The sequence below is a fragment of the Vanessa atalanta genome, chromosome 21 (assembly GCF_905147765.1).
Source record: "Vanessa atalanta chromosome 21, ilVanAtal1.2, whole genome shotgun sequence".
Taxonomy (NCBI): domain Eukaryota; kingdom Metazoa; phylum Arthropoda; class Insecta; order Lepidoptera; family Nymphalidae; genus Vanessa; species Vanessa atalanta.
The window spans coordinates 2,131,278-2,145,526 of NC_061891.1; the positions used below are offsets into that span (position 1 = coordinate 2,131,278).

At 33.8% G+C, this 14,249-nt stretch overlaps 1 protein-coding gene across 1 annotated transcript; it reads left to right on the forward strand.

Annotated features, from left to right (window-relative positions):
• Positions 1-11,394: 11,394 nt before the first annotated feature.
• Positions 11,395-12,201, forward strand: LOC125072191. Its single transcript, XM_047682716.1, has one exon. It carries the CDS (start codon positions 11,395-11,397, stop codon positions 12,199-12,201), a length of 807 nt encoding a protein of 268 aa, XP_047538672.1.
• The last annotated feature ends 2,048 nt before the right edge of the window (positions 12,202-14,249 follow it).

Here is a 14,249-nt window from a genome sequence, read left to right on the forward strand (position 1 = left end):
ATATTTTTCTTTAGTTATTCGTCTAACAGTTCGTTGTCCAATATTAAGTGCATCAGCTACGCGTTCAACCACTAATGATATAGGTAAAATTGGTCCTCCATATTGAGCTTCACGTTCGAAATAGTTACGAAGGCGTACAACGAACTCACGTGTCTGACTGTTTAGAACAGTTCTTTGTGTACGTTTGGCCATATCGACGAAATCCAAAACAAAAGACTGAATGAAAATCCAAATAAACGACCAAGGGTCAACAAATAATGTAGTATGAATATCGGAAATCCAAAGCCAGGTCAAAATAATATCAGAATCGCAGTGCACTCACAGTTTGTACTTTTCGTAGCAACGTCAAGTCGAAACTGCTGCGTTTTGCATTGAGCATTGCCGCGAGTTCGCCGAAATTGGTAATTGTGCTAGCCAGCGATCCTATATGACGACCATATTAGGTTGATTTCATTTTTAAAAAATTTTAATTTCGAAAATCAAATGCCGAGTTGTGTGGCAGTTTGAACCACATTTGTCCCGTCCCGCGTGGCGCGATGCGGCGTGTTCTGACAGCGAGCGTGCACACTATTGTGGCACCTTCTGATGCAAATTCTAAATAGTATCAATTGGACCATTTCAGCGCTAATATGTTTTGCTGTGTAGGCACTTACTAAGAACGAATTTTACAAAATTGTAAAAAAAAATTTCGATTGTAAAATCTAATTCCGTGGTCACAATTGCTTGTAATGTAGTATACATACTTCCAGATACTATTAATAATACCCTCTATAGAATACAAAGGGTTATGTATGAAGAAAAACTTTTTTTTTTCATGTTGTTTGCAAAACCAACATAACAATAGTGTCTTCTAAACTAAGAAACTGTATAAAAAATAACATTTTATCAAACAGGTCTGTGGAGTTAACATCCTACAAATCAGGACAATTTCCACATATAAAAATCGCGGGTTCCGTACATATTCGCTGCTCACATTTTGAACTTTGATCATTATATCGTTTTTCTACCTGATTTCTAAATACACTTACAGGATCTAACATAGTTGAGTTGTGATGGTGAAGGTTACTCTAATGACCGGAAATCCTCTTTCGTCTTTCCCATGTAATGATGTAGGTACGTTCTGTTGCCTGTTCTGAATACTAATATTATTTCTATTATCATTTTCTACAATAAACATATATAAATAAAATAAAATGTTTACTGTCAACACTAATATAACACCGACTACGAGGTCGAGTGTGAGAGTGTGACGTACAAGTTTACGCAAAAAAAAAAAAGTTATCTTCGCGGTACCCTAATATTTGTAGTTTAGAAAACACATTCGATAAATTTTATGACTTCCTCGGCCCCAGGGGCGCAAAACGCGGACAGGAACTGGGCTCAGCAAGGTATCAGTTCTCATTAAGAAAAGGAACGGCCCCGGTACCCGGGAAAAAAGAGGAGCCGGAAGAGTCGGAGGCGAGCTGGACTGATGTCTGGCTGGATTTTCAAAAATACCGGCGTGAAGGTGGACAGGTTTCGAAAGGCCAGGCATAGTAAGATCCTGCTGAGCTGTGAGGATACAGAAGGTATTAGAAAAATCAAGTCCCAGATTACTAAAAACACCCAATTAAAAATACACAAACCTAAACCCCAAAACCCGCTACTAAGGGTCAACAACGTAATGGCCTACCTTAAGGATAAGGAAATCGTAGAACGTATCAAGGCACAAAACAGGAAACTGTTTGAAGACCTGCCTGGACACGACTCATCGCTAAATCGTTAGAGTTTGTGGGACGGAATTTACCGTGTACTCAGCAAAACAGCAGGTAGAAGAGAAGACCTTCTGCTGAGAGGTAACGATGGCAAGACACTCAACCCTCCACTGATTTGGAATTTATCCTGAGTTTAAAATTTTATTGAATATATTAACTAATATCTCTTTACCTAGCTCCGGTAGGTGATATATCATAGAATAAGTTATATTTATCATCCCCAAGGGATGTCTCTTTTTTCTTAAGACACTAATAATTCGTGTAAAGTGAATTCAGATTCTAACAAAGTATTAATGGAAAGAAATTCTGGGGATTTGTTAACGACTGATTCTGGTGCTATTGTACTAATGAGTTTTTCTTTTAAGTTGTTATCTGTGCTGCTTGTTTGAAATATAGCCTTTTATCCATCGCAATTGCTTCCACATCTCGGTCGTAGGCAATGTGGAAACAAAACTGTTTAAAAACTGTTTAAACGTCTCTCATTAGCTATACGTATCTTAGAACGGCAATCAAGGATATTTGGCTGATTGTCAAAAAAAAATCGAATTTGTTGTCCTTGCTGATTTCTATAAAATTGGACTGAAAGTTAAAATTAAGAAGATTCTCTCATGAAACACCATCACTGATATAAAATATAAAAACAACACAACACAAATAAAAAACATATTCTTAAATATACACCTCAAAAATCATACCCTCATCGTGTTCCAATTACTGAATTAAAAACATTTTCAAATATATTCCATGAGTTTTCTAATTTTTTTTTAAATAATTAATTTTTTTATTCATTTATAACAACATTATCTTTTTAAAAATGAATATTTGTTGGCAAAAGACACTAAGAGAGAAACACAAATTAACTTTTTTAATGTGTCCTTAAAAAGCGAATCATTCCCTCATAGCTTAAATGACAGTGAAATTAGAGCGAAATTTTAAATCAAACTGAAGGCAGCGTTATATTTTTAGTAATGTGGCAGCACTGCTATAAAAATAATATGGCGAACTTGAGTGTCAGTGATAAACAGTATTGTTAAATTTACTTTAAAGTTCTAATTATTCTAATTTACATTTTCTCTTTTCATTTCTTCACACCGTTCTACAAAAGGTAAGAGTTTGTTTTTTCATTATAATCTACTTGTCGTATGTGTTTTTAGCGTCTGCGAAAATTCTCCGAAAACAATTCACCGAATCACAATTCGTGCATATCAACTCATTAACTGAGCAAATTTTACGGGGTATTCAATCCGCAAGGATACTCTCTATTATAAAAAAAAAGTAGCGACTACTTTACTTAATTTTTTTTTATACTAATACAAAGAATACAAATTAATAAATTTCCGCTTTCAACGTAGCGGACTGACTCCATTTTTATATATTTTTTAGTATTTAATTATTTTTGGATATATCGTTCACCAAAATTTTTATTATTATAAATTTTTTTATATTTTTTTTTGAGATTTTCTGTATTTTTTCAATTTTGTAATCATAATTATGCAGTAAGATAAATATTAATTACAATGAGCAAACAGTAAGATCAATACGTAGTTAGATAAGATTGCAGTGACATAGATATGTCGTAAGATGAGTACGTAGCATGCGGTGAGTTTTTGTTCACTGTGACAGATTGTTGGCTATCGCTTTAAGATATTGTACTTTATCTCCATATAATGGTTCGTCGTACTTGAGTACGATGTTTTTTATTCTTTCATTCAAGTCCCGGTATTTCTTCGATTGCTTCGGTTGAGAAAAAGCATTGCATTAGTTTCTGAGCATATTGTTTATCCTCGAATTGGATAATGACTTTGTATGGGTTTATAAGATTATATTTATTTGTTCGTTAAAAAGCAATTTAGCTAACGACATCTATTTTGGTAGAACTTGTAACGATGTTATGCTTACACCTTTGGCAGATTCACTTTGTTCGGTTATCATATTTTCATGCCTACTATCATTGTACTACTTGTCACTTTTTGAATTTTTACTCAACATTGTATGGGTCTCTCTTCTATTTAACTTTTTAGGTTTTTTCTTCATAACTTTTGTAAAACTGTCTTCGCTGCTTTTTTCGCTGTTACCCCTACCTCGTTTTTCGTTACGCTCCTGCATACCGAATGTTTTGTCTTGACATGTTAATACAATTTCATTTTCACACTCTTCGATCATATCAGAATCACTTTTACACCAACTACTTTTATCAGATTCTTCGCCATCACTTTTTTCGTTCATATTCATCAATTAAGTATGATTTACTAGATGAAGTACCTACACTCGAATATTTATTAAAACTTAACCACTTAATAATGCGTCCGTTTCCTACAACGGCTCGATCACATATGAATGAATTTAAATAACAAAAAAATAAAGTGAATTCGTTATATAAAATAAAAATGCAATTACCTATATTGTGAACCAAAGAATTAGAATATTTAGAATTGGCAATTGTACAAAATTTAAAATCTTTTATTTTTCTTTGGATTGAAGAAATTATAAATTATAAAGAAAAATTGACAAAATTCTATTTCGAATTGAGATACTTGATCTTCAAACGTCAAAAAATATGAAAATACGTGACAAACTAAGATGGAAATATAGAAAACAGTGAAAACGAAAATATAGATAAAAGCGAAAACAATAATAAAAGTGAAAGAAAACGATAAGAAAAAATATGAGGAAAAATATTCACATGAAATGCCAACTTCCACATGTTACTTGTATTTTACTCGATTTTAGAAGACAAATTACTGAAAAACTTTTTATATCAAATTAATTCGGGTAAGCGTAAACCTGAAAAAAGCTTAATAAGTACAGAGTATGCCCTGTCCAACGAATTTAAATACAGGGTTATTGGTAATTCAACGTATTCCCGTTAGGAGGTAATAGGGGTGACTATTTGCGATAATTTTAACCCCCATATGCATAATGCAAAAGTGAACCATTTTTGAGTTATCGCGTTTTTTAGATTTTTTAAAAATTAGTTAAAAATGCAACTTCAAAAATTTATTTAAAAAAAAAGTATCAATTAAAATCTATTTGTTTCTTCTGATTTATAAAAACGTAATTAAACACTGAATATTTTCCAATATTTAAACAATAATAATCGGTCCGAATTTAAAAATGCGAGACGGAAAACTTTTGGCCAGCACAGTTATCACATCATATTATGAGATGGTCCTTTTTTATTATTCCTTTATTTACAAGTCAGCAGGCATGAGGCTATCTCATTGCCGCCTCTGCTACAGATTCCTTCATGCCAAAGACACATGAAAGAATTCCCAATATTAGCTACATTGATGCATAGGTTATAACAACTGTTAAAGTAGGCACAAAGAGCACCTGCTGAAGATCAATGGCTAGTATGACAGTAGTACTACCAGGTAGTTGTGATTGCTCCCTATCTATGCCCATTTGCTCACGGGATATTTCTGCTTTTCGGTGATTTAGTTCTAAAGCAATTTTTGCAGGCCGACTTTCTGATTTTTGAGATCGCACTGTTGCCGACAAGCGATCACAAACTTTACAAGTATCAGTCCTGGGTTTCTTGAACTTTAAATTAGGAAAATCTCTCAAAAATATTTTTCTATAAAACTTGTTAGATACTTGGTTATCAGGATGCATTTCATTGAAGGATTTAAAACACCTATGTATGTTTAAATCAGGGCTAAGATATTCTTTTGTGCTTTTTGCTAGTGAGTAATGACTTTCATCTCTGGGGAACATATTAATGTGATCTTTAATTCTGAGTACATCTAGTTCCGTATATTTTGATGTTTTGTGTGAACTTCTTTTGTCGGTAAATGATGTATCACCGCACTTTTTTTTTCGAATCATCGTCTCAATTTCTTTTTTAATAATCGCAAAAACAATTTTTTTTGCAAATTAGTACTAAAGTGCCGTCACCTTTAGGCATAACATTAGAAATAGTAGCTTGTCGTCTAGTCTCAGATGGTACATCATAATTACCATGTCGGCGTCGCTTAATATCATGCAGATGCAACATCCCCATCAAATATGTTCTTTGTGTTTTTAAATCTTCTCGGTACAAATTCTCAAATAAAGTTAATTTCGTGTCATGATCTATTGAATCGCATTGGTTCTTACATTTGCATATTTTCTACAACAAAGATAGTTGATTAGCGCAAATATAATATTAAACTAAACAAATAACAAAAATTAAACAAAAACAATATACTAATCAGCATAGAAGGTGGTTTTTTTGGCGGCATAACTTTTCCATTCCTGCTAACATAACTCGTTCCTCTTTCCTGTAAAGACTTTCGTATCAATGTTTTATTTTTAGTTTTAACGAAATCACTCATTTTTATAACGCTCTATAATATTTTAAATTTAACAAATAACATAAATAACAGTAGGTAATCGACGACGAGAAAACCGCCAAATGCGATTATTTTAACATTGACATGTACTATGATAGGATACACGCACGACCCAGTTGTAAAGAAAAAATGTTTGGCACTTACACCCAACGCCACCTTTGAAATATTCCCAAAATTAGAATAAACTTTTGTTGGCACTTTGCACCTTTGAAATGGATTGGCTGTACAACATAGCCCCTATGAAAGGTAAAATTTAAATTTTGATTCTTTTGGCACATAGTCCATTTGTAAATTCCATGCTTCAATTATGAAACCTATGCCGTATCTTCCAATTGTGTGACCTGTATAGCAAAAATGAAGTTTTTATGCTCTTCTTCGTTAAGCTCTATCAAACGTTCATATGATGAGAGGGTTTTAACGTTGTATGTCAGAATGTATAACGTATTTTGTGGGGTTGTTTCGTTTTTCGGTAGGTTGTCCATCACACGGTGATTCCACGGTGACCAGTCGGTTTGGAAGATAAATTTGTTGTTCTGATAGTGGTTGTTGTATGTTGATGTTTCGAGAGGGGGGCGATAGTTGCTATATATTAATGTTATTATTTTGCTGTAGACTGAAGAAAATATTTTTTTTAAAAAAATATTTATATGTTGGTTATTTTTTTTAATTTTAGTTCTCGCATTAAGTTACTACTAACTTCCCCAATTCTGTGTGGCTCATTCCAAAATCAGAAAAATCTTTTTCGGTAATTGTAATCACTTGATCTTTGATGGTTTATGGGTTTCAATTAAAAACGATTCTTTAATCACGTTAAGAAAACTTATTTATTCACAGCAAGAACACTTAGTTACAACGACGAACAGCCATAGATAACAGTGTTGCCACACATAGTATAGACATTTGCAACCAAAGTTAATTTTTATTTTTATATATCTAATACTCCCACTAAAATTTAACTCAATACATGAACTTTAAAAAAAAATAAACTAATCAACACTATATAAAATATCACAGAAAAAATAAAATGGCAGAAGAAATATTGCGAACCAACAGTGCATTTAAAGAGAAGCAGTTGGAGATGTTCGAAGTGGAGCATCAATATAAAATTGAAAATTATAAATTAAAAAAATAAAACTTGCAATCGATTTACTAGAAAATAGTAAGAAGTCAGTGCTCAGTAATTATTCATTGTAAGTGAATTTTAAACATAAAAAAATAATTTATTATATATAATTTTGTCATTATATTTATGATTAAATGTAATGACATTGATTTTCAGGTTTTGCTGAGCACTTAAAACTGATTTTTATATAAAAATAAGTTATAAAAAAGAGAATTTTATTACAAAATGTGGAAATTTTAAATGATTAAAGATATATAAATAAATAATTTAAATTAAAAATGTCTTTCTATGAATTGCCGTCTCCTTATACTTCCACGTAAATTGTTTTCAATTGGTTGAACTAACGGTTCAGAGGTTTGTGAGTTAAATTGATGGCTGTTCGGCTCAGTATTAATCACATGTTCCTTCATATCAATAACAATATATAATATTATGCAAAACAGCACATGCCACAATAGTTTTTTCTGGCAGTTTCAATATTGCAATAATGCCCTCTTAATAAACACAGGAATCTCTGCCACCATTCCATATACCAAAACATCTTTCTACAACATTTCTGGTTCTAATGTGAGCATTGTTGTATCGTTCCTCTTGAGATGTTGTAGGGTTCAGTATAGGAGTAAACAAATACGGTGTACAAGCATAGTCATTGTCTCCTAACAATATGCCTGAGAATGCAACAGCCTCAAATCGCTGCTTTAAACGACTTTCCCTAAATATTCTGGAGTTATGAAGTGTTAATTACCCACGCCACCTGGTAACAATGTCCATGATTTTACAATCTGCATCACAAACTACCTGAAACAATAGTTAAACATTGTAGTGTCTATTACTAATATTAATAAGCATCAATATATTTCATATAGATTCAAAGAAAAAACTTATAAGTTCATAACTGCCTGCCTGAGTAAATGATAAAAATATTAATGTCCTTACTTGCACTTTTAAATGAAAACTTCACACTGTTGATAAACTATTGCGTGATCTAGGATTAGTACAACGCCATCTAGTGGTCGGAAGCGCAAAGCAAAATTAGAATGGCTTAGTATGATGTTGACGTGAGCGAAACTATACCGCGATTCAGGAGTACACTAGCGCCATCTATTACGCGTATGCTTAGTTATAACTTACGATATTAACAGAATATAATATTTATGAATTTTTGAATGGCAAATTATTATTGAATTAAACATTCCGCCCACCAAAGAACTTGTTCTTTTAGTAATTTATATAAACGAAATAAATTCTTACATGACAACTAACGTTTGCAAAAAACAAAGTACAATAATATATCAAATTACATATAGGAGTATAATTAAAAATAACTCAACCTAACTTACATACGATGTTTCTGTTATGCACATACATTAAATGGTACTAGGCAGAATAGAAACCTTATTGAGTGGACGTTTGATCAATCCATTTTTAGTTTTAATAGTCAATACTCTCGTGAGTCCATCATGGCCAGAATGTTTTTGTTCTATTTTGCCAAGTAACCCTTTTGTTGGTGGTAGGTTATGGTCCTTATTCACAGCAATATTGCCTATTTCCGGATCTTGCTTCTTATTGAACCACTTGTACCTCTGATTGAGACTAACCAGATATTCTTCTGACCATTTTTTCCAAAAATCATTTACCATCTTTTGTGTCATCTTCCATCTCTGCAAGCCAGTTACATGTACGTCAGTCGGAGCCTCATCAGGAATCGCAACCATTTGCTTACCGATTAAAAAATGACCGGGAGTTAATGGCTGTGGATCTTTGGGATCTTCACTCAAGTATGACATGGGCCTTCAATTAAGGCAGGCTTCAATCTGGGTCAAAATAGTCGAGAGTTCCTCGAAAGTTACGTTGTTTTGGCTGATTTTATGCCTGCTTCCCATAGACCACCAAAGTTGGGTGCATTTGGTGGGATAAAATGCCACGCGGTTCCGTCCTTTGCGAGTACCTGAGCAATTTCTATAGGGAGCTTTGATTGTGCATTGAGGAACACGTCTCTTAACTCTCTTTCTGCTCCTGTAAAATTAGTTCCATTGTCACTATATAAATCGACACATTGGCCTCTTCGGGATACAAATCGACGAAATGCAGAAATAATAATACTATGCCATTCTAATTTTGCTTTGCGCTTCCGACCACTAGATGGCGTTGTACTAATCCTAGATCACGCAATAGTTTTGTTTAATAATTTGTACAATACATTTCTTTGTTTTAATAAAATTTGAGTTTTATCAACAGTGTGAAGTTTTAATTTAAAAGTGCAAGTAAGGACATCCGGTGCGAAGCCCGGGATAAATAAAATAAAAAAAAACTAACCGGATTGATCGGAGTTTGATGTTGAGTACACAATCCGATTACGTTTGCATTGTTTTTCTTCAAGTTTTCGGAGCTTACGCCGGTAACGAACTAATCTTTTCATCATTTCTTCGTTTTGTCATGATGGAGATAACAAACTTTTAATAAATTAAATTAAATTTTGGTACCGTCGTTACTTCAGATTTCCATAACACAAGTGCTTTAGCTACTTACATTGGGATCAGAGTAATGTATGTGATGTCCAATATTTTCCGTCACGGATTTTTAAATTTTGATCGATAATTATTGTTTAAATATAAAAAAAATAACCAGTGTTTAATCGTTTTTATAAATCGGAAGAAATAATTTGATTTAAATTGATACATTTTTTTTATTTATTTAGTTGTATTTTTGAGTTAACTTTTGTCTTTTAAAAAACCTAAAAAACATGATAACTTAAAAATGGTATGTAAGAGCCTGTCCAGATGACGCGTTTTCCGCGCGAATCCACACGCGCGTTTCAAATTCTATTGCATCCAGATGCCGCGTTTTACGCGCGTTTCTACGCTGGGAGGGATCCAGCCAGTTACAAACATGAACTCGGAAACAGCGGTTGTGTTGTGGCTTGCATACCGTCGATGGAAAAATCGTAAACGAAGAGAACGTCGACGATTTAACGTGCACCCAATTCTACGTGACAGAATGACGCATAGTATGTTTATAACATTATATCCAAAGCTCAGAGAACACGGTGGTGTTTTTCAACTACTTCCGGATGTCAGTCACATAGTTTGATGAATTACTAGAAATTATTCAAGAAGATTTGACTCCATGTCAAAATTATGTGGTACGGGATACTGTCTCTGCAGAAGAAAAACTCGTGATTACTTTGAGGTAATATTTTTTATTATTGTAATGTAATTGTACTTTTATCAAGTTTGTATCTTTAAACTAAGAATCAATTTAACAAAAATAAAGAATTTGAACAAAAACACCAAAAATTAGGAATCATTCAAACTTAACATTTAATCACCATATAGTTCCATCAATTCAGATTCTTGTGAATCTTGTGTAGAAGCCGGTGATGGAGTTGTTGGGTTATTGTAGGCAGACGTTGTTGATGGGGTGTTGCGTTGCACAGTGCAATAACCTCGATTGTAAGACGAAAAGGTTGCAGGAGGAACTGAAGATATTGAGGGGTCTATTGTGTTATATCCTGTTTCTTCAAAATAGTCTCTCTGTCCACGTTGTGTCATTCCTGATTGGTAATTATATTGTGGAGGTATATAGACAGAACGAGCAGTTGAAGGTTTATGATACAGGGCTTGTTGACCTTGAAGTACTTTCATTAGTTCAATTTTTGTTTGAAGTCTGTTCTGCTCTGGTATTTTAAGAAGCTCTTTGTGTAATGATAAACAAAATAGTTTGTCATCATCAGACTCCGTTTGGTTTGATGTATGTGGCTGATTTTTAGATGCTAAATTTGTTTTTATGATAGCGAGAAATTCTTCGTCGGCCGCATTTAGTTTTTTCTTCTTTTTTGCTTGACTCACTGGAGGTCTCATTACATCTTCCCCATCGCCAGAAAAGTCTTCTTCTTCAGCTGCAGCAGGAGTGGTGTTAATGTTGCTATCAGTTGTTTTATTGCGTGTCGATCGTTCGAGGAACATCAAACGTTCAAAATAGATATATTTGGTTTTGCCGGAGGCTCCTGATCCAGACGGAGCGGTTTTCTTTTTCTTCATTTCTCTTACAAATCCATCACGTAACCCTTTCCACTTCTTTTGCAAAAAAAATCACTTTGGAAAATGACAAACCCAAGAAAAATGACACCTCGATACCACGTACATTGCGAAAAAAACGAGGTCTGCCAACTACACTGATGAACATGGAACTTTTCCTGCTGATGCTTTTAACATCTACGATTGAAGCAAATGTCTACATCAAAAGCTTGAACAATAACACATTGTTCTTTGACAAAATCTCTGACGTACGAATCATACAGGACAAATGGAAACTTATTGCCTACTACAACATGACAACATATTGGCATAGTATTACCGCCGTTGAAAAATATATCTACTCGGTAAACAAAACCTGCAACAACGATCACTCATGTGCACCTGTTGTGACGCAATTCGCTCACGAGCTCACGAGCACCGTAAAAGAGCGAGAAGATCATTTACTTAAGCTATTTAAAAACCAAACATCATTGATCGAATCGGAGAATAATATCCTGAAAAGAAACGAACAAATTATGAACACTCAATTTGAGCATATCTACAAAAATCTGCGAGTAATATCTACTGAGATGCACCAAGTCGAAAAAGAACGACAAAGCACTCTACAGGCATTCCATCTACTGTCATCTTTAATATCTGTTGATGTGATTATCTCCAACCTTCGGCGTACGCAGGACACTCTGCTTGACATCGTGACCGATATTTATAACGGCCGCCTGAACATACACTTATTAACTCCGGCAGAACTTACGCAACAATTAAATGTAATATTCGGCCATCTACAGGATGATGTTGTTGTTCCAACTGACAATTTTCGAGATATCTACGGTCTCTTACAAGTACGAGCTAAAGTGACTAGGAGATTCCTGATAATGGAAATCAAGATTCCCCTGCTAAACAGAGACCAATTTGAATTGAATGACGTCATATCGATACAATCAAATAAATTGTGAGGAATTTTATCTAAAATTCGATAAACTCTCAGTCTTTGTATAATTCTTTCCACATAGATTCTAACTCGAGCAATATCATATATTTTTTTGGGTTTCTTCTTTAGTAAATTCATTTTTATTTTGTAGAAATGGTGGCATAACTACTTTAATTTCTTTTCCACTGGTATCTATGATTCTTTTAATTTCAGGAAAACCTTTATCAGCTAGAACTAAACCTCCTATTTCTAACTTGTCAAGTAATCCATTCAACAGTCATTTGAGAATCAGTTTTCCTTCCACCAGCTACTTTAGATTTAAAACAAATTAATCCTCCTGGTGTAATTGCTATGACGACTTTTGCAGTAAATCCTTTTTTATAATGTGAGTAACAAGCGACACGATTATCTACTGCTGACGGTACTTCAATTCTAAATTCAGTGCAATCAATGATTACTCGTGTGTCACTATATGCTGGACGAAAATAGTCAGGCATTGTAGCTTGAACAATAGCTTTATTCGGCCAAAAGACTAAATCAGCCGTTGCAATTGCTAGTACCTTGTAGAATATGATAAAATATTCTTGAGATTGTGGTTCTACGTATGCCAAACAATACACTTAATGCTGAAAATGTCAGTCCAGTTTTGAATTTCATCAAAAAAATTAAAAGCCGGTCCTTTTTGGAAACTGCATATTTCCCAATTGTCATTCTTCTTAATAAAATATCAAAACTTTTGAATGACACACCAGCGAGATCTAGTAGTTGTTGGTCATTCTTAATTGATGAAATACCAACAAAGTCTTGACTACTTGTAGATGTTGATTGACTAGTCAATAGTCCAGCATATAGTGACACACGAGTAATCATTGATTGCACTGAATTTAGAATTGAAGTACCGTCAGCAGTAGATAATCGTGTCGCTTGTTACTCACATTATAAAAAAGGATTTACTGCAAAAGTCGTCATAGCAATTACACCAGGAGGATTAATTTGTTTTAAATCTAAAGTAGCTGGTGGAAGGAAAACTGATTCTCAAATGACTGTTGAATGGATTACTTGACAAGTTAGAAATAGGAGGTTTAGTTCTAGCTGATAAAGGTTTTCCTGAAATTAAAAGAATCATAGATACCAGTGGAAAAGAAATTAAAGTAGTTATGCCACCATTTCTACAAAATAAAAATGAATTTACTAAAGAAGAAACCCAAAAAAATATATGATATTGCTCGAGTTAGAATCTATGTGGAAAGAATTATACAAAGACTGAGAGTTTATCGAATTTTAGATAAAATTCCTCACAATTTATTTGATTGTATCGATATGACGTCATTCAATTCAAATTGGTCTCTGTTTAGCAGGGGAATCTTGATTTCCATTATCAGGAATCTCCTAGTCACTTTAGCTCGTACTTGTAAGAGACCGTAGATATCTCGAAAATTGTCAGTTGGAACAACAACATCATCCTGTAGATGGCCGAATATTACATTTAATTGTTGCGTAAGTTCTGCCGGAGTTAATAAGTGTATGTTCAGGCGGCCGTTATAAATATCGGTCACGATGTCAAGCAGAGTGTCCTGCGTACGCCGAAGGTTGGAGATAATCACATCAACAGATATTAAAGATGACAGTAGATGGTATGCCTGTAGAGTGCTTTGTCGTTCTTTTTCGACTTGGTGCATCTCAGTAGATATTACTCGCAGATTTTTGTAGATATGCTCAAATTGAGTGTTCATAATTTGTTCGTTTCTTTTCAGGATATTATTCTCCGATTCGATCAATGATGTTTGGTTTTTAAATAGCTTAAGTAAATGATCTTCTCGCTCTTTTACGGTGCTCGTGAGCTCGTGAGCGAATTGCGTCACAACAGGTGCACATGAGTGATCGTTGTTGCAGGTTTTGTTTACCGAGTAGATATATTTTTCAACGGCGGTAATACTATGCCAATATGTTGTCATGTTGTAGTAGGCAATAAGTTTCCATTTGTCCTGTATGATTCGTACGTCAGAGATTTTGTCAAAGAACAATGTGTTATTGTTCAAGCTTTTGATGTAGACATTTGCTTCAATCGTAGAT

Coding starts and splice junctions, on each gene's coding strand:
- LOC125072191 (XM_047682716.1), top strand. CDS start 11,395: ATGGAACTTTTCCTGCTGATGCTTTTAACATCTACGATTGAAGCAAAT.